The sequence below is a fragment of the Thamnophis elegans genome, chromosome 9 (genome assembly GCF_009769535.1).
Source record: "Thamnophis elegans isolate rThaEle1 chromosome 9, rThaEle1.pri, whole genome shotgun sequence".
Taxonomy (NCBI): Eukaryota; Metazoa; Chordata; class Lepidosauria; order Squamata; family Colubridae; genus Thamnophis; species Thamnophis elegans.
The window spans coordinates 25,419,780-25,440,920 of record NC_045549.1 but is presented as its reverse complement, the minus strand read 5'-3'; the positions used below and the strand labels follow the sequence as shown (position 1 = coordinate 25,440,920).

Sequence of the window (21,141 nt, the reverse complement as noted above, 5' to 3'; positions counted from 1 at the left end):
CATTAGCAGCTTGATTATAAACTTGAAAGAGACAGAAATAAAATGAGATAGGGGAAATATTAGAATATAAGTTTTATAGAATAAATAAAAATAATAGATAGAAAGATTAGTTTACAGATGTTTGGCATTTTTAAAAAAAATGTATGTTTAAACAATATAATGGGGATTACTTAAATGCGATAAATGTGACAGAGATTATTGTTACCATGAATTGGATGAATATGAATGATACCCAGAACCAATTTTGTTCATACGCAATAGAGAAATGTTTAGATTGAACAAGAAAGATAGAGTTGAAGATATAGATAAGGATGAGAAGTTAGGCATTTTTTGTTGGTAACAATATAGTGAGGATTACTTAAATTTGATAAATGTGATAGATATTACTAATATTGTTACTGTGAATTGGATGAATATGAATGATAACTAGAACCAACCATGTACACACCCAAGATGGATGTTTAATAATAATAATAATAATAATAATAATAATAATAATAATAATAATAACAACAACAACAACAATAATAGGAACCGCTTATATCCTCTGATGTTACTTTAACAGTTCCTAGGTCCTTTGTTAGGACTCGAGCTGTTGAGCTACCAACCAGCCCCAGAGGCTGTGAATCTCACCAAAGATTAACCACGCAGTAATAATGATAATAATAATGTTAATAATGTTAATAATGTTAATAATGTTAATAATGTTAATAATAATAATAATAATAATAATAATAATAATAAAATGGATAGGCAAACTACTGTTTTAGGCAACCCTGTGTATGTGAAACCATAACTCATGTCCCCAGTATAAAAACGGTGAAAAATTGTTAGAAAGATAGCATTATATCTATTGGAAGATTAATCACAGATTTTTTTAAGAACCACTTGCTTCCTGCTAAACTTTTATGCCTACTAAGAATGCTCAGAGTCTCTGCTTTGTCTTCCTGCACCAATCCTTTTTTGTGGTTTTGAGAACTAGGGTTTAAGAACAGCAAACAGATACCTCTAATACAGAAAGTTAAAGGTAATTTAAAGAAACCTGTTCAGCAGAGTTATGTTTTTCACTGATGCCAGGCCATAGAGAAGCTTCTCCTTTTCTTGAGCTAATGTTGCAGTTGTGTACTGATGAAACATATAATTCCAGGCTTCCTCGTCACCTGAGTGCTGCATCCCAAAACGGTACACCAGGAGGCGGATGTTTACATCTAGCCTAACATGGAAGAGAATGATACTGTTAGCGAAAGAGGCCTATCTTCCATGCCACTTTGCCCATGGACACCCTCTGCACCTGTACATAAATATGTATAGTAACCTTGTTCCATTCATCCAAGTCTCAAACCGTGAAGAGGCATTCGCCAAAGCCTGTGGGTCATTCATATTGCATGCGAATTCCAAAACAGTTGTACGAAGGAGGCTGGAGAAAAGGACGAAGGAAAACTAAGTTTTATTTGCTTGGAATATGCTGTAGTTTATGTATTAAACTACATATATGCAAACATATTAAACCTACACACATTCAACTTTCAAAGGGCAGTGCTAAAGGACACATGGCAGTTCATTTCTGAAAAAGAGGGGTGGGGTCTGAAAGAGTGGAGTTTGAAACAGGAACTGTTGTAGGAGGGAGGGGAAATCCCATATGGTCTTTGTTCCTCTAGATTAGGGGTCAGCAACCCGCGGCTCTGGAGCTGCATGTGGCTCTTTCATCCTTCTTCTGTGTCTCCCTGTCACCAGTTGGTAAAAGGAAAAAGGACGGCATTCTAAGAGGAGACTTAGAGGAATTGGACTTCTAGTCGGCAGGGGAAAAATGGACACAGTGCTAGGAGGAGACTTTATGGTGGAAGAACCAGACTTCTGATCAGCTCCAGAATTGAACAGGGGGCTTTATGGCTCTTTGAGTGTTTAAGAATGCTGAACCCTGCTCTAGATTCTATACAGTACTTATAGAAGCTTTCTTCATGCATTCAAGCTAATTATTTGTTCTGCAGGAGTTTTAAAGGGAAGGTATATTCAATTAGATTGAATATACAGGTAGCCCTCGACTTATGGCCACAATTGAGCCCAAAATTTATGCCACTGAGAAATTTGTTAAGTGACCTTTGCCCCATTTTATGACTTTTCCTGACACATCTGTTAAATGAATCACTACAGTTGTTAAGTTAGTAACATGGTTGTTAAGGAGATCGCATGACCCTGGGATACTATAAGCCTCACAAATATGAACTAGTTGTCAAGCATTCAAATGTAAAACACGTCGCCCTGGGGATACTGCAATGGTCATACATTTGAAACACGGCCATAAGTCACTTTTTTCAGTGCCATTGTAACTTTGAACAGTCACTGAATGAGCTGTTGTTAAGTCGAGAACTACCTGTAAATAAACCAGCGTATGCACTCCAGGACCTGAATAAAGGTTTGACACCCATTGAGAGTTGCACACCAATGGTGGGTTCCAAATCCCATTCCAATCGGTTCGGCTGGAACGGGCCTGGCGTCATCCACATGGACGGGCGCGGCACGTGCAAACATGCGCACAGTGCGTGCATGCTTCGTACCTGCCTGTGATGCCTCCGCAAGCCTCCGCAATGCTCCAGCTGCTTGGCAGGGCCTGTGTGCACCATGCACGTGCACAGAAGCACCAAAGGCTTAAAGGACGGGTAAGGAGCTCGGGGGACGGGGGGCCCTCCAGTGCACCATACCAGAACAGTACCCAGTGCTCTGGGCAGGCTCCGGTATGCCCGTACTGGGGTATACCGCCTGCAACCCACCACTTCTGCACACCCATTTAAGTAACCAAAAAGTCAGATTACAGATCTCCTTCAGGTCATATGAAGGTCAAGACGAGAAAGAAACGGAAATAGAAGCCAATTCTGTGGAATGGAAAGCTTGAAAAAAACCCAATATTTGCTGTGTGATTCATCTGATCATGCAGCTACTTTGGAAAATGAACAAAACATTTGTCACGTAAAGAAACTTTTGACACTGGAGGATATTGATTTGATTATCGCATCATATTCCTTCTAGAGAAATGTTAGATTACTGCATGCCCTATCGTATTGTCCCAGGGTGGATCAAAAGCTTCGGGAGGCAGGCTTGGGTCAATGTTGATGATGAAATTAAGAGCGAGGGAAGGTGGAAAGAACTATCAGTCAACGAGAATTGTATAGTTACACTAATTGCGCTGCACTCTTTTTTACAGTGAAAAGATGCAGAAACAACACTAGAAAACCCAAGAAATTTATCAATGAAAGAAACAGTGTCCATATATGACAAGGTAATTCCACATATTTTAAAAACATAGTGCGCCTTATCTGGGAGCACTAAACTTTAAGACTATCTTCAAACCTTCCCCCACCGCCATCACATTCTTTCTCTCTGTCTCATGTATATGCAGATTAAAAGGCTGGTTAGTACAGCTGTTTAGGGTTGTTCTGTTTAACAACTAACAAGGTCTTCCTCTAACATAAATAGGATGATTAAATCTCATTATGCACAAGGTTTCATTTGTCTGTAACTTTGATCCTACAAATAAAGGGCTGATAAACATCAGCGGGACGTCTAAGGGTCATTTGAAAGATAATACACAACATACAATGCTCCAAAGCAAGTTTGCATATAATGCAGTTGAAACAAATGCTTCACCTCTTGATATGGTCACCATCAGTCTCCCATTTCAGTTCAGTTGCGATGGGCTTGACCAGGCTGCCAAAATACCTCTGAAAACAGAAGCAATAAGGGTTCATGTTGGAATCTCTATATAGCAATCAGATTTAAATAGTTTAATTACATTCAGGAGACCTCCTTTTTTTTAAAAAAAAAAGTTTTTTTTATTACTTAAACATTAAAAACATTGGACACAGTGTGACATTTCTGGTTAAATGTTTCCATGTAGTGATTAGATCTTACCACAATTACATTTTATATCCATTACACAGGTGTGTGTAGTTAGTCAGATTACCTGTCCGTTGACCCTAATTACTAATCATACAAATACATATCCAATTACACATTCTTAATACCAATATTTTTAACTTCTCTGTGTTTTTCTGTCTTTTCCCCTCATTTCTAACCATCAGTACCATTTGTCCCAGATTTCGTGATATTCCGTCTCACTCTTGTCTTTGAGTTCTAGAGTCAGCCTGTCCATTTATGCACACGTCAGTATATTATTTATTATTTCTTGTTCCGAGGGAACAAGAACCAGTCTTGCCGCTGTTAAAATATGCAGCATTAAATATAGTCCACCTTTGCCATGTTTTTCTTTTGTGATCCCTAGTAGAAATAATTCTGGCCTCAACTCCATCCATTGATTTAGCATCTCTTCCAAATACTTTTTTATCTGGTGCCAAAAAGCCGTAGCTTTCGTGCACTCCCACCACATATGGTAGAAGGTCACTAGTGCAGCATTGCATTTCCAACATCGTGGTGATAAATTTGTGTTAATTTTAGCTAATCTTGTGGGTGGGATGTGCCACCTATAGAACATCTTGTATAAGTTTTTCAGGTTTCAGGAAACCTCTTGAGGTCATCAGCATTAAGCAGAACATCAAGAGAAAACAGTTGATTGCAATTTCTATGCTAACTATCAACATTAGTACTCTCTACAGTATATTAAACATTACAGTAGGAATTTGATTATGATTGAAATGGATGAGTTTTTGTTATCCCAATGGCAGTTCATAAAAACGAACTTCCTTTTGAATAGATGGGAATGGATATAGTTAAAACATGGTCTTTTTTAGGGCTAATCTGAGGCCATAAAACAAGAGACTTTGCATTAAGTGGACTTTTGACACTGACTGCAAAGTCACTAAAAGAGATCAGGCGTCAGGAAGCAAAACAGGTTACTGCTTATCCTGCTGTCATTGTGTCTAGTCAGATAGCTTTCCCACTGGATACGTTTCAATTGCACTACTATTGTCCCAAATGTCTGCATTCTCTTGGGTAAACAACATTGTTCCAATGAAATAGTACAAGATCTCTGTTTCCTTGAGAGGAGCTGATATTAAATCTCTCTAACAACTGGTTGTTTATATGTGTGAATGACCTTTTTCATTGTATCACAGAAAAGACAAAGTTCTAGAATTCCCCAAACTTAAGTAATTATCTCATTCTTAAGTCTAAAATTACAGAATAGCATACAAATTTTTATATTTTCCACAAATTAGCTTAGGTTTTTATATTTTCAATAAAATATCCTTCCTTCCTTCTTTCCCTCCCACCCTCCCCCTCTCCTTCCCCCTTCCTTCCTTCCTTTCTTCCTCCCCTCCCTCCCTCCTTCCCTCTCTCCTGTAAAATATTCCTAGTTCAATTGTCCATCTTCTTTCTATTTATGCTTTCAAATATCAAGGCCATGAATTTATTTTTTTAATGGGAAATACAATACAATAGCAGAGTTGGAAGGGAACTTGGAGGTCTTCTAGTCCAACTTCTAGTTCCTAAGCAAGAAATCAGACAAATGGCTATCCAACATCTTCTTAAAGACTTCCAGTGTTGGAGCATTCACAACTTCTGGAGGCAAGCTGTTCCACTGATTAATTGTTCTAACTGTCAGGAAATTTCTCCTCAGTTCTAATTTGCTTCTCTCATTGATTAGTTTCCACCCATTGCTTCTTGTTCTAACCTCAGGTCCACTGGAGAATAGTTTGACTCCCTCTTCTTTGTGGCAACCCCTGAGATATTGGAACACTGCTATCATGTCTCCCCTAGTCCTTCTTTTCACTAAACTAGACATACCCAGTTCCTGCAACAGTTCTTCATATGTTCTAGTTTCCAGTCCCCTAAACATCTTTGTTGCTCTTCTCTGCACTCTTTCTAGAGTCTCCACATCCTCTTCTTTCTCTATTTCTATCATGATCATTAATATCACCCATTTCGGAGTGCCTTTGTAAATTTGTAAATGCAAAATTGAAATTATTTCATATAAACCAATTTATTCTTTGGCCAGCTAGTCCTGCTCTGCCCCAGATTAAATCTACATGCAGGCACATAGTTTAAAACAGAAGCAAATTCTCTTTCATCTTCCTGCTGATGAAGAGCTCTCCAAAAGTCTTCAGAATTCAGAAGCTTACATGCTGTTTTGTGATTTTGATGTGGGGTAATATAACTTTTTTCATGGGACTTATGGAAGTGATGGTGGTGGGGAGACAACATAAAGCTAATCTTACTTCCTTGCCTTTCACATTCCAAGTATTCACACTTCACAATTATACAATCATCCATAAGAGAGAAAACCTGGTGGGTTTAGTAGGACTGTCTCGATTGGTATAAGTACCACAAACACTTCTAAAATTTGAAAAATTTGAGACAGGTAGACCTTCTGAACAGGAACCTTCCATAGCATGACACTTTATTTAACTTGTCATATAATATTTAACCATAAGATTAAATTAAAATATATGTAATATAATAAATTAGGTTCCACCACAAAACCGCGGAGGACAAAATCGCGCTCGACGAAAGCACGCATTTGACGTCATCACAGCGCGACGAAAACATCGCGCTGTGATCGAAAAATGTAAAAATAAAGCGAAAACCTTACCCTAACCCCCCCAAACCTAACCCTAAACCTAACCCTTAACCTAACCCTAAATCTAACCCTAAACGTAACCCTTAACCTAACGCTAAACCTAACGCTAACCCTTAACCTAACGCTAAACGTAACCCTAACGCTCTAAACCTAACCCTAACCCTTAACCTAACCCTAACCCTAACCCTAACCCTAAACCTAACCCTTACCTTTATGTGAATCGGCTTGCTTTAATTTTAATTTTATTTCAATTTTTAATTTTTTTCAGCACGCTGTGATGACGTCAAATGCGCGCTTTCATCGAGCGCGATTTTGTCCTCCGCGGTTTTGACGGGTCACGAATAAATTATAATATATAATTATAATGATACATTAAATTATAAATTATAAAAATTATAAGATTAAATTGTAATATTTAACCATAAGAAAGGCTGAGCACCAAAGAATTGAGGCCTTTGAACTATGGTGCTGGCGGAGACTCCTGTGAGTCCCTTGGACTGCAAGGCAATCAAACTGGTCAGTCCTAGAGGAAATCAACCCTGACTGCTTTTTAGAAGGCCAGATCCTGAAGATGAAACTCAAATACTTTGGCCACCTAATGAGAAGGAAAGACTCACTGGAGAAGAGCCTAATGCTGGGAAAGATTGAGGGCAAAAGAAGAAAGGGACGACAGAGAATGAGGTGGCTGGATGGAATCACCGAAACAGTAGGTGTAAGCTTAAATGGACTCCAGAGGATGGTAGAGGACAGGAAGGCCTGGAGGAACATTGTCCATAGGGTCACGATGGGTTGGACACGACTTCGCAACTAACAACAAATACATTTCAGAAATGCAGTAGGACTCTTTTTTTAAAAAAAAAATGACTACAGATTCATGAAGTCAGTTTTTCAGCATTATTGCAGAAGGAAAATGAATGTGAGGACTAGAGATTTTTATTGTTGTTTTCATGATATATTCAATTTCACAGGGAACTTTACCTGAAATTTGGGATAGAGTATTGTATCATCTTCAATCATGTGTCCAATATAGGATACCGCTACTACAGCCCTTTGCCATGGTATATATTCTTTCTCGTGAAGCAGATATTTTGTAAGGTTCAATGCATCAGCATACTTCAGAAGGCCAGCTCTAATGGGGAAATAAAAAGCAAGGAAAATGAAGAAAACCTATTAGGAATTAAATCCAATGGACTATCACTTATTTATTAATTAGTTATTTAGTTATTGTTGCTGTTATCTGTTAGGAGTTATTCTATCCATAAATGAGCACATAGTGTTTGATGATCTAATCGTCAGTTTATATAAAACAGATTAAGGGAACTGCAATAAGAATAAAATCACATGTAGCTTGCAGTATGTACTATACATTTTAGTATGTTTGTACGGAGAGCAGCCTCATAAAACTTTAAAGATCTGACTAACAGCATTCCAAATTGCAAATTCAGTAAGTACCATATTTTACAGAATATAAGACGCACCATAGTATAAGACGCACCAAGGTTTTGAAGAGGCAAATTTTTTAAAAAAAGGTTTTGCACCCTGCAGACCTCCCAAAAATGGCCTGTTTTTTGGAAAAACGGGCCCGTTTTTTTTAAAAAAAGAGGCATGAATAGCCTTTAGGAGGCTTGTAGAGTGATCCTGGGGGGTGCCCACCCCAAAATGAGCAAAAAACGGTCCATTTTTTGTGAAAACTACCCCTTTTTGTCAAAAAAATTGTATGAATAGCCTTTAGGAGGCTTGTAGAGTGCTCCTGGGGGCTGGGAGGGGAGCAAATTTAACAAAAAAACCATCCGTTTTTCACTCATTTCTGCCCTCCCCAGCCCGGCTATTTTTGTGAAGGGGGTGGGATTTCAGGTGGCAAAAAAATGCTGTATTCAGTGTATAAAACGCACCCCAGATTTTCAGCCTCCTTTTTGAGAAAAAAAAGGTGCGTCTTATATTCTGAAAAATACAGTACATACTTTCCAGATTCACTGATTCTAGAACTAATGGAATATCTATATTGCAAAATCCAACGATGAATGATGGCTTCTGTTTTCTCAAAAAAAAAAAAAGGAGTTTCTTGGGAACTAAGTATGACAGTAAGAGAATAAACCTCAAGGAATGAAAGGACATTTGTAATTACTCTGCAGTAAGTTCCTCTGTGTTCCCTGGATATTATTGCAAAGTAAATGTGCATAGGATTGCAACCTTAGCAACAAGAGAATGAATTGTAATATATTTGCAGGTGTCCATTCACATATGTTTCTTGAGGTAATATTATGTTAAACAGCTAACTTGTAATATAGCATCAAACAAATTGTATTTCATTCATTTGCTTACTTTAATTACGAGACCTACCTGGCCAATGCAAAGGCATCGTCTATAAAACCGGCGCGATCAGCTAGACTAAACCTCTAAAAAGGAAAAAAAAAGAGAGAAGCAATTGACATCAGATGGGTAAAATTAAAATGCAGTGAATAATCATCTCCAAAACTGAACCAGCGTTTAATTTGAGCACACTGACCTGATGGCCGTTCCTCATAATATCAGCTACATCACGCCAGACGTTGGGTTCATAATTTACACGATAAAAACCAACATGATCCTTGTTTACTTTCAAGAAAGAATCGGGAGGAGGATTATTGGGTCGTGGAATAGTAATTCCTGTGGTGGTATCAACAACAAAAAAAGTACGGAATAAAGTTACAAATATGTTACAATTACAAAAGACAAACATTAGGAAAAGCCAAAACTAATACAACACTGACTTTATTTAAAAGGACTACTTTTTAAAAATGCAGACAGGGAGATACCCAGAGAGAATTATTATGGGGAGGAATTTAACATTTTTGCTGACTTCACCATTTCCTTTCCAATAGCGGGAAACAAGAGGAGAGAGAAAAATCTTCTACCCTTAGACAATTCTCACCAGGATCTCAGCAAAAGTGAAAAAGCTAAAATCCTCTTGCAATATATCTAATAATTACAAGCACCTACTTATTCAGCCTCTACAACATTCATTTCACATCTCATCTATTTTGAGTCTCTGGATGTGAGCAGCTGATCAAATCAATAGTGGAGATTTATGGGAGTTTCCTCAGAATTAGCAACCACATCTGGATATTGTTTGTCCTCTAACATTTTTTTTAGCAGAACTGCAATGCAGTTGCCTCCAACCCTACTCCATCTGTACTATGTGTAGAGCATTGAGGGCCGCATCAGGGTTCTGATTGACTGGGGAGGAGAGGGGCCAGGGTGGGCATAGCCAGATCAATATTACTTGTGTGAGGGGCACCTAGGGTGGCCTAAGTGCCAAGGAAGCACACCCAGGCCCTCCCTCCCTCATTATAATCTCCTTCCTTCCTCCCTCCTCAAAATCCTTTGTTTTCCTTCCATCTTTATTCTCCTTTCTTTTTCCTTCCCCTCTTTCCTTCTTTTTCCTTCCTTGCTCTCTTCTCATCTTTCCTTCTTTTTCTTTGTCTTTCCCCTTTCCCTTTCTCCTTTCCTGCCCTTTTTGCATGTTGAATGCAAAAGGGGAAACATTTTTCTGTTTGTTTGGTTTTGATTTTAGTCTTTTTGGTTAGCCCTCTGCCAGCAAAAATGGAGCCCGAGGAGACTGTGTGCAGCCCGACTGAGCTCTGTTTTTGCTGGCAGAGGCACTGTAGAGGTCCTTTGCTATTTCCAGGGTGCCCCCTTGGGCCAGATCTAAGTACCCCATGGACCGGATCTGGCTCTCAGGCTTTGAATTTGACACCCCTGGTGTACAGCACTCAAACAGTGCTAAGGAAGTGCTTTCTTTAGACTGGGTTCATATAATCTACTAGCCTACACTAAAGAAGTCTTGGATAGCTATTGTTCTTTATAGGAATTCAGCCCGTGTTTTTTGCATGTTGTACAAATTGAGCCATCGCTGTTTAGGCATTGAATAGCATGTTAAATTAGCCTAAAATACGGCTGGAAAGAAAAGGGCTAAATTTTTATGATTACCATAGTTTAAATAAATTTGACCATGGTGTGCCTGATGTGGTTTATTCTAACAAAGAATAACGACCATAATGAGTTCATTTTAAGTCAGAAAGTCTGTAATTCATCTACAAATCAATCTGCTCGTACATCAGTAATTTCTGAGTTTCAGATTTGCCATCTTCGTAGGCAGAAATCAGAGATTATTTTGCAACATCTCCTGCAGAGACCAAATTGGACTAAAAATCATATTATGCTTTAAGCACATTCACACACGGACAGGGTGGACTATATTCTATCAGGGGAAGGGAAGGAAATTCCACCCTTGAACCCAGAAACTCAGTGATGGAGAAACAGGTACAACCACCTTCCTAGTCTATGAAAAGTTTGACCTTTCCTTTGCATAGAATGCAAGGAAAGATTCTCCCTCTTTTGTTGCACCAGAAAGGCATTTGAGTGGATAGAGTTGAGCTACCCAATTTAGGGTGGGGGTAATCGTTGTTGTTTCTCCACTCTATGACCATGTAGATGTGAAAACAATTGTGCCCTTTCCCCCCATTCTCAGCAAAAACAAAGTCAGAACCACAGATAAAATCAATCAGAAAAGCAATCGTTTTTTTCTAAGTGTCTTTTTAGAGTAAGGTTTTTGAAGCAGCTATAAAGAGATAAACGAATACTATAAGCATGTTGTTATGCCAGCCTGCATTCCTAGCTTGCCAGACTGGGAATACACATTTTTCATGTTAAGCAGAATCAGCATTGGGGGAGATATTTTTTTCTGTCACTTATGTGCCCCAATTTCTCTCCCTCTGCTATATTTTAGGAGGATTTTGAATCCTTAAGAATAAAGAGAGAAAAAGAAGCTGCTTCATCTGAACAGGGAAAAATAGCAGAGAGCAGTTGCAGGAATTGGGTATGGCCACTCTAGAGAAAAGAAGGGCTAGGCTGGTCACGAAAGCAGTATTGCAATATTTGAGGGTCTGCTGTAAAGAAGAGGGGGGGGGGTCAACTTATTTTCCAAAGCACCAGAGGGCAGGACAAGTAACAATGGATGGAAACTAATCAAGGAGAGAAGCAACCTGGAATTAATAGCAGTTAGACTTATATACCGCTTCATAGGGCTTTCAGCCCTCTCTAAGCGGTTTACAGAGTCAGCATATCGCCCCCACAGTCTGGGTCCTCATTTCACCCACCTCGGAAGGATGGAAGGCTGAGTCAACCTTGAGCCGGTGAGATTAGAACTGCTGAACTGCAGATAACAGTCAGCTGAAGTGGCCTGCAGTACTGCACCCTAACCACTGCCCCACCTCGGCTCTTAAGGAGAAACAGCAAGGAGAATTCATCAGTGGAACAGCTGGCTTTCAGAAATTGTGGGTGATTCATCACTGGAGGTTTTAAGAAGAGACCAGGCAGCTATTTGTCTGAAATCATATTGAGTCTCCTGCTTGAGCAGGGGGTTGGACTAGAAGACCTCCAAGGTCCCTTTCACTCTATTCTGGTTGACTGACTGACTGACTGATAATTGTTGTAATCACCAGGAGGCGCTTGTGAGTAGGGCATGCATATAATTTCAAGACAGACAGCAGACAGATGAAATGAAAAGCAAGGAAAGGGAAAGGGAAAGGAAGGGAAGGACTTTGCATCAAAATTCAGTTTGTTTCTGCAGAAATAGGTAAAAATTTTACACAGGAAATCTGTCCAAACGTGGATTAGTACATACGTTTTCCAGCTATATATTTTGAAGAAAGTTGATGAACATGACTTTATTTTTCCATGTTAAATTTGGAACAATGCAAGATTGATCTGAGTACTAGACTAGCCTTTTGTAACAGATCACCGCCATCTTGTGGTGTCACTGGAACATGCATCATGTTTTGTAACCCCTCCTTCACCTTCCCTGGCATTTAAGCACTTTGGAAGTATCTGTTTTACCAAGCCATCCCTCCCTTTCCCTTTTTAAGAGACAACATGGCATTAATATTTGAATTATAAATGCGTTTTGTGTTTTATCATTTTATTTTTTAATAAAAACTGCATTGATTACTTCTGTAAGAACAGGCAGTGTAGGGCCTATTTGTATCACAGACCATAATTAGTGGGAGGGACAAGCAAGATGCTTCATGGAAGATCAATAGTCACCACGATGACTCCCCGAAGTAAGAAATTTGTTCTGTAAACCCAGAGGATTGCAGCCCTTTATCTTATCAGGCCAAACACCATTATACAGTGACTTTTCTCATATAATCTTGTTGCATAAAGAATAATCATTAACAACAAGCAACCCAGTAGCCTAGATCCAAGCCATATAGGATCTTAAGGATTATAAACAGAGCTCTGTAATCCTTCCATAAATAAATGATTAATCTGTGTAATATTTCTAGCACTATTTGGAGACTAGCATGGCTGCTAAATTCTGTATTCCATATTCAGGAGAGTTGTGCTGTTCTGTATTCACTGAAATTTTCAAACTACTACATACATAATGCAGACTTCAACGGATAATTAGAACTGCAGAAAAAACAATTTCTACCAACCTGCCTTCCATTGAAGACCTCTATAATACTGCATGAGTCAAAAAGAGGGCTGTGAAAATAACTACAGACCCCTCACATCCTGGACATAAATTGTTTCTCACCAGCTCAGGGTTGACTCAGCCTTCCATCCTTCCGAGGTGGGTAAAATGAGGACCCAGATTGTTGGGGGCAATATGCTGACTCTCTGTAAACCGCTTAGAGAGGCCTGAAAGGCCTATGAAGCGGTATATAAGTCTACTGCTATTGCTATTGTTTCAACTTCTACCCTCAAAACAACGCTATAGGGCACTGCACACCAAAACAACTAGACACAAGGACAGTTTTCCCCCGAATGCCATCACTCTGCTAAACAACTAATTCCCACAACACTGTCAAACTATGTACTAAGACTGTATTACTATTATTCTTCTCTTCCTTCCTAGTACCTATCTCTTACCACTTATGACTATAACCACGTTGCTTGTATCGTTAAAATTTATATTGTTTTATTTCTGTCCTAGTATAATTTTATTGCTTATTAGTAATCTATGACAATCACTTAAGTGTTGTATCTTATGATTCTTGATCAATGGATTCTATTTTATTTTTCTTTATGTACACTGAGAGCATATGCACCAAAGACAAATTCCCTGTGTGTCCAATCACACTTGGCCAATAAAGAATTCTATTCTATTCTATTCTATTCTATTCTACTCTACTCTACTCTACTCTACTTTATTCTGCCCCATATAAGGCACATTGGTCTGAGGGGTAGTGAGATCTTACCCCTGTCATGGTCGGACCACTACCTACTGAGGCTTGACTTTCGGAGACCAAACCCCCACTATAGGGAGGAGGAACCGATTAGGTGGTTCCGCCCCAGGTGACTTATGGACCCATCGGGCTTTCAGACGGAGCTTGGGGTTATTCCTGATACTCTCGCCCGCAGTCCGTCGGAGACTCTGGTTGCTGCCTGGAATTCAGCAGCGACACGGGCTCTTAACCGGATTGCGCCTTTACGGCCGATCCGAGGCAGTGGATCCAGGAGGGCCCCTTGGTTTACTGAGGAACTCCGGGAGATGAAGCACCGAAAGAGACGCCTAGAGCAACGATGGAGATCCAGTAAGTCCGAGTCAGACCGAGCACTTTTAACATCCACATCAGAGTTTACATCCGGGCAATGAGGACGACAAAAAGAACATACATTGCCTCTCTGATTGCTTCCGCTGAGTCGCGCCCAGCCGCCTTGTTCAGGATAACCCGTTCCCTCCTAAACAGGAGGGATACGAGCGATCCTTTGCAAGGCAGAGCTGAGGACTACGTCCAATTCCTCGCGGATAAAGTTGCTCAGCTTCGGGGGGACCTGGACTCCAATCTTGCAGAACCAGCTGAGGCACCAGGGGATAATCTGGTAGGCCATCACTGGATTGACTTTCAAGCTGTTACCCCTGAGGACGTGGACAAGGCCATGAGAGCTGTAAGTGCCTCCACATGTGTACTGGACCCGTGCCCCTCCTGGCTGGTTGTTAACAGCAGGGAGGTGACACGGGGCTGGATCCAGGCGGTTGTTGCCGCCTCTCTTCGGGAGGGGGTCTTTCCCCCCGCATTAAAGGCGGCGGTGGTGAGACCCCTCCTGAAGAAGCCATCTTTGGATCCAGCCGTCCTAAACAACTATCGTCCAGTCTCCAACCTCCCCTTCGTGGGGAAGGTTGTTGAGAAGGTGGTAGGCTTTCAGCTCCAGCGGTCCTTGGAGGAAACCAATTATCTAGATCCCTTCCAGTCGGGTTTCAGGCCTGGCTACAGCACGGAAACCGCTTTGGTCGCATTGATCGATGATCTCTGGAGAGCCAGAGATGGAGGTCATGCTTCCATCCTGGTGCTCCTTGACCTCTCTGCGGCTTTTGATACCATCGACCATGGTATCCTTCTGCGACGACTGCGGGAGGCACTCTCTTACGGTGGTTCTCCTCTTACCTCTCGGACAGGTCGCAGTCGGTGTTGGTCGGAGGGCAGAGATCGACCCCTAGGCCCCTAACGTTTGGGGTGCCGCAGGGTTCGGTCCTGTCCCCCCTCCTCTTTAATATCTACATGAAACCGCTGGGTGAGATCATCCGACGGCATGGGATAAAATACCACCAGTATGCGGACGATACACAGTTGTATCTGTCCGCCCCATGCCAACTCAATGAAGCAATTGACGTGATGTGCCAGGGCCTCGAGGCTGTTAGGGACTGGATGGGGGTTAACAAGCTTGTACTCAATCCAGATAAGACCGAGTGGCTGCTGTGCTTCCCCCTACTAATTGGCCAAGTGTTCCACCTCTCAGGCTGGGGGGTCAAACAGTACGCCCCTCAGACAGGGTCCGCAACTTGGGAGTCCTCCTGGACCCACAGCTGACTTTTGAACACCATTTGTCAGCTGTGACCAGGGGGGCATTTGCCCAGGTTCGCCTGGTGCACCAGTTGCGTCCCTACCTGAACCGGGAGGCTCTCACAACAGTCACTTGCGCCCTCGTGACCTCCAGACTGGATTACTGCAACGTGCTCTACATGGGGCAGCCCTTGAAGAATATTCGGCGACTTCAGCTTGTCCACAATGCAGCCGTGCGAGCGATCGTGGGTGCTCCTCGGTTCACCCACGTAACACCTATCCTCCGCGAGCTGCACTGGCTGCCTGTTGGTCTCCGGGTATGCTTCAAGGTGCTAGTTGTCACCTATAAAGCCCTTCATGGTATTGGACCTGGGTACTTGAGAGACCGCCTACTGCCAATTACCTCCACCAGACCAATTAGATCCCACAGACTAGGCCTCCTCTGAATTCCATCAGCCGGCCAGTGTCGACTGGCGACTACCCGGAGGAGAGCCTTCTCTGTGGCTGCTCCGACCCTCTGGAACGAACTCCCCGTGGAGATTCGTACCCTCACCACCCTCCAGGCCTTCCGCATAGCCCTTAAAACCTGGCTGTTCCGACAGGCCTGGGGCTAAAGACTCGCTGCCCCATTTCGAATGGTACGATTGCTGTGTTTTTAACTATGTATGGTTTTTGTGTTCTTGTTACTTTGCTTTGTATTTTCCCCTCCCCTTTTTAAGTTGTGAGCCGCCCTGAGTCCCTTCAGGGAAAAGGGCGGTATACAAATAAATTAAACCAAATTAAACCAAACCACATGACATTATTAAGAAATGTAAGAAATGGTTAGCTCTACCAAGAATAATGAATAGCCAACTGAGGCTACAGGCCAGCATGGACAATGATTATGGTATGACTACCTTCTATAGTCCTTCATTATGCCTAAGGTGAGTCCCTGCTGTTTTGAGTTTTGGAGTGATTTGGAGTCACCTTAACTGGTTATCCTATGTACTGCAAAGCAATTCATAGAGAGATGGATAGGGTATCTGCCTGCACAGACAGCTATCAGTGATATCTCAAAAACTTTCAATCAAAGATTTGAAAGGCTCTAGAGTTGGGACATTGCTACCACCTGAGAAGGAACTGTGAAAAGAAGAATCATTCCTCTTTGGAATTCAAAGTGGTGAATTCTCTTGGCCAACCTTGCTCTTTCAAAAGAAACTCCTATCACGTTAGTGCCACTTACTCTGATTTTTCTAGGCTTGGAAGCCAAGTTGGATTTGGCCTGGATCTACTTAAATGGGACATCATCAAAGAATTCCACCCTATAGGAGAGACTGGAACTTGAGAAAACAGTTCAGAGGAGGAAAGCAATTTTCAAACCACTTTGGTATTAGCCCTCCATGGATGTGATTCAAGAAAATCTTTACTTTGTGGATGGTTACTATCCATTAGGTTTGATTACCTGCTGATGCTGATTTATTGTAGAATGCTATATTTGATGTTTTCCCCTCTTCCCACTTCACCGGAATATTCCACTTGTAACTGAAAATTCAGAAAGGAGACATATTTTTAAAAGAATTTTTATAATGAATCATGCCACCATTTTTGAAAGATATTATTAAAACATCTGTGGTTTTGCTGGTTAGAATATTTGCTTTAATATACCCATTTTTTCACATGACCATTGCTGAATTCCCATGGTCACATGATCAAAATTTGGACACTTGGCAATTGAGTCATATTTATGACAATTGTAATATCCTGGAGTCATGTGATCACCTTTTGTAACCTTCTGCCAACTAAAGCAAAATGAGGAAGCCAGTTTCACTTTACAATCGTGCTACTGACTTAACAACTGTAGTGATTCACTTAACAACTGTGGCCAGAAAAGTCATAAATGGGGCAAAAGTCACTTAACAGCTATCTGGCTTAGCATCATAAAGTTTGGGTCAATTGTGATTGTAAGTTGAGAACTACCTGTAGCTCAGCTATAGGAATTAGCAACAGTTCCAACAATGTAGGCTGCCTTTACCATGCTAACCTGTCTGCCCATCAAATTTAGTTTTACTCAAACTTACTCGACCGCTGCTTTCCTTTAGAGACCTTTTGAATGCAAACAGATACTCTGTCAGTGAGGAATCAATGAATCTCCAGCAAAGCAATGACTAATCAAGCTATTGAAATGAATTGATCAATAGCAATAGCACTTTTATATACCGCTTCATCATGGCTATGGAGATTCTCACACATCCCAGGTCATGGTTGTCCCAAAGTTGCTTTTTCAAGAGGCAACTGGACTTTCTGGTTATTCTTTGAATACATTTTGTTTCTCATCCAAGAATTTTCTTCAGCTCTGTTCCAGAGCTGTTTCAGAGCTGAAAAAGCCTCTTGGATGGGAAGCGAAACATCTTCAAAGAAAAACCAGAAAGTCCAGTTGCCTCTTGAAAAAGTACCTTTGGTACAGTGCTTTACAGCCCTCTCTAAGCGGTTTGCAGACTCAGAATATTGCCCCCAACAATCTGGGTCCTCATTTTACCGACCTTGGAAGGATGGAAGGCTGAGTCAACCTTGAGCCTGGTGAGATTTGAACTGCCAAACTGCAGTCAGCAGTCAGTCAGCAGAAGTAGGCTGCAGTACTGCATTTAACCACTGCGCCACCACGGTTCAATTTCACTGATTTGTAGAATCATGGTTGATTTGGGAGAAAAATAGTGTTACTGCAATTAACTAAGGCAAAGCTTGGCAATTTGTTCTGAAAATGCTGGGCTCCAAATTCCATTAATTCCAGTTACCAGTTGGCATAAAAATGGAAATTACACCACAACTACATCAGAAAGTTGACAGGTTCTCCAGTTCTAAAATAAAAGTCAACTAAACTATTTTATTACAATATCAATTATCTATGTGAGAAGAACTTGGTAAAGAATATTGAGAAAACAAACTTCCCCAGTCTAGCAATATCATATCAAACTGTTAAACAGAAGATACCTAAATGGAGAAGATGGCTTGGAAGGATCTGCTTTGGGATCCAATAGAAAACGTTGCTGTGTAACTGTTGACTTTGAATTATTGACTTTCAGCACAGGATAACCCATCTGCCTGGTCCATGTGTCCATCACTTCTTTGACAGGTTTTCCACTTACCTAAAAACAACAATAGATGATCATGCTGGGAGAGTGTTCAGCATCATAAGTAGAGATGGTATCAATTGTCCAGGAGGTGTTTGAGCAATTCATTTATTTGCGACAGATATTAAATTGTAGCTGGAGTTTTGGTGGCACATCTTGTGCTAATGCACATTTTTTTTCTTTTGATTGGTTTCTCAGAGCACTTTTAACATAATCATTTGGTCTGCCAATCAAACTTTGTATTTGGTTAGTACCCCAGCCTAATGGGTACAACATAATTGAGGCTCAATCTTTGGTACTTTTTCTTTGAGTCTTGCTTGGCTACTTCAGTTTGTTTACTTTACAAATCTAGCCAGCAAATTTTGGCAGTTGGAAGATAAGTACACACACAAAAAGCTGCAAATTGCTATTAGCCTCAAATTTCTATTAGCATACCATTAATTCATAGTTCTTTAATTCATTGGTGCTCTCCTTGTCTTTTCCTAATTGTGTCATCACAACAACATGAAAAGCATGATTAATGCTAAATTATTATTTCTTCTCTGATGCAAGCTCAGTTGGTATTAGTGAAAAGTATGAACTTATTGGAAAGAAAGAGAACATACCTCTTCCATTGCTTTCCAGAAATCGTCTGTTTTTGCATTGTTAAATTCATGGTCTGTTAGGTATTTCTGTGGGGGAAAACAAAGTTATTACATGAGGTTGCAAATTCTGAACTTTAGCATTTGCCATAACATTTCTAACAAGTTATATTGATTGTTATTAGAACATCTTTCTATAACTTGTCATCCTCCAGATCACTTTTGATCATGGTACATGGCTTAGTGAAGTGGACAAACTCTATCCAATACACAGATAAAGCATGACACGGAGGAGGCAAACAAGTAGCTAGTGCTCAATTGTTTTCTAAACAATTCCAGTTGTGATTTTAATGTTTCAGGGCAATTCATCATATCCCACTAAACACCCAAGAAGATCCAGAGGGCTGCAAGATTCCACTCTGATATATAGGATATGCAGTGGTGGGATTCAAATAATTTAACAACCGGTTCTCTGCCCTAATGACTGGCTGAGTAGGTGTGGCTCGGTGTTCATGTGACTGGGTGGGCGTGGCCAACTCAACATCTCTCACATTGAGGGACGCTTCACCTTAGCTGTTACAATGTAGTAAGGGTTAACCGAAGAGGCAGTTTCTGTAAGCAGGGCAATAAAGATGAGGCTAGAAACAACACCAGAATGTTTCCTTCCTGCCTTCCTTACAGGATTAGCCCTGTAAAGTGGAAAAAAACAAAATGAGATTTCTTCCAACAATCGGTTCTCTGAACTGCTAAGAAAGTTAACCACTGGTTCTCCCAAATAGGTGCAAACCGGCTGAATCCCAGCACTGAGGATATGGGTGTGCAATGCTGAGGTTTTAAAAATGAATAATTTTTAATTATTTATTAAGGAAGAAGAAATAAATAATTTATGTCTATACTTTTTTCCCCAAGATGAACAAAAAAAAACAACTGAATTTTAAAAATGCCCTTGATTTAAACCTAGTTAGAAATGTTACTTTTGTTGACCTTAATTATTTCGCCAAGTGAAAGCTATTTAGGTAAAGTGGGATTGCTCTCATAATACTCTGCTTCACCTTCTATTTCAATTATTCAAGAACACACATCTTAAAATAAGTCCCTCATCCATTAAACAAGACAGGAATTTATAATCTAAGCACACTGCGTAGGTTTCAGTAAACAAACAACCGAAAAAAAGGGGGAAAAAAGAACACAACTAGAATTCTCTCTCGTTCTTTCTCAGCTCTTTGCCCTAATGTACAGCCCAATACATTTGTCCGGCTAAAAACTGCTGACTCTCAATGTCACTGCTGGATAAAGAATAGATTTGTCCTTTCAAAAGCATTGAAACTTGCTTTCAGGGACCAACGAGCCGATGCTGCAGACATGCAAGATTTGGAGTGTGGATTTTATTGTCAGGGAACAGCTGTGTTTTTGCTGAATTGTCTTTTAAGTGTTCTCTACCTCCTCTCTACACACAACACCCTAACCCAGCACTTTTGTTTCAAACTTATTTCCCCCCCCCCCCCGCTTCTTGTTAAATTTCTACCTGAGGTCAGCTTTTAAACAAAAGAGGTGAGCTTGACAAGAACTGTGTGTGAGGATACCGTCTGCTGTATGGGATGCTCTTTATGGATGCACCATGCCTGGCTTACTAAAAAAAATGGATAGGTTGATTAAAGGTACATATTTCATCAGTTTTTATCCACAGGGCCACAAGCAAAAAGTGGCAAAGAAGATTCTACAGCTTCAGATAGTCCTGGTCTTCAGGGGCAGGCTTCAAAAATTTTAGCAAGGGGTTCTCTGTCTGGTTGCTGGGTGGGTGTGGCCATGGCCTAATCAGCCGCCTGCACCATGGTAGGGTTGAAGGTTGCCCTCCCAAGGCTTTCCTCAAGCTTCCAGAAAGGTGAAAACGGCTTTCCCAGGCTCGGAGGCCATCTGGAGGCCCAAACTTGTAATAGGCCCATTTTTTGCCCTCCCCAAGCCTCCTGGTGTGCCCTGCACTTACCTGCATCTAAAACGGGTCGCCTAGGGACTCCTGGGAGGGCAGGGGTGGGGTGAGCAGGGCCAGTGAGGAGTGGGATTTGGAGGTTCTCCAAACTGCACAGAATCAAAGCTAG

At 40.9% G+C, this 21,141-nt stretch overlaps 1 protein-coding gene across 2 annotated transcripts in view; it reads right to left on the bottom strand.

Moving 5' to 3' along the window:
* The window catches only part of ENPEP (glutamyl aminopeptidase), a 62,213-nt gene that overhangs the window by 7,461 nt on the left and 33,611 nt on the right, over positions 1 to 21,141 (bottom strand). For both annotated transcript variants that reach the window (XM_032224414.1, XM_032224413.1), the window contains exons 9-17: positions 19,070 to 19,135; positions 18,325 to 18,479; positions 16,799 to 16,878; positions 9,036 to 9,175; positions 8,870 to 8,925; positions 7,508 to 7,658; positions 3,643 to 3,716; positions 1,316 to 1,417; positions 1,043 to 1,213 (exon numbers count right to left, since the gene is read on the bottom strand). In XM_032224414.1, the coding sequence (XP_032080305.1) occupies positions 1,043 to 1,213; positions 1,316 to 1,417; positions 3,643 to 3,716; positions 7,508 to 7,658; positions 8,870 to 8,925; positions 9,036 to 9,175; positions 16,799 to 16,878; positions 18,325 to 18,479; positions 19,070 to 19,135 (995 nt within the window). The remainder of the gene's footprint in view (positions 1 to 1,042; positions 1,214 to 1,315; positions 1,418 to 3,642; positions 3,717 to 7,507; positions 7,659 to 8,869; positions 8,926 to 9,035; positions 9,176 to 16,798; positions 16,879 to 18,324; positions 18,480 to 19,069; positions 19,136 to 21,141) is intronic.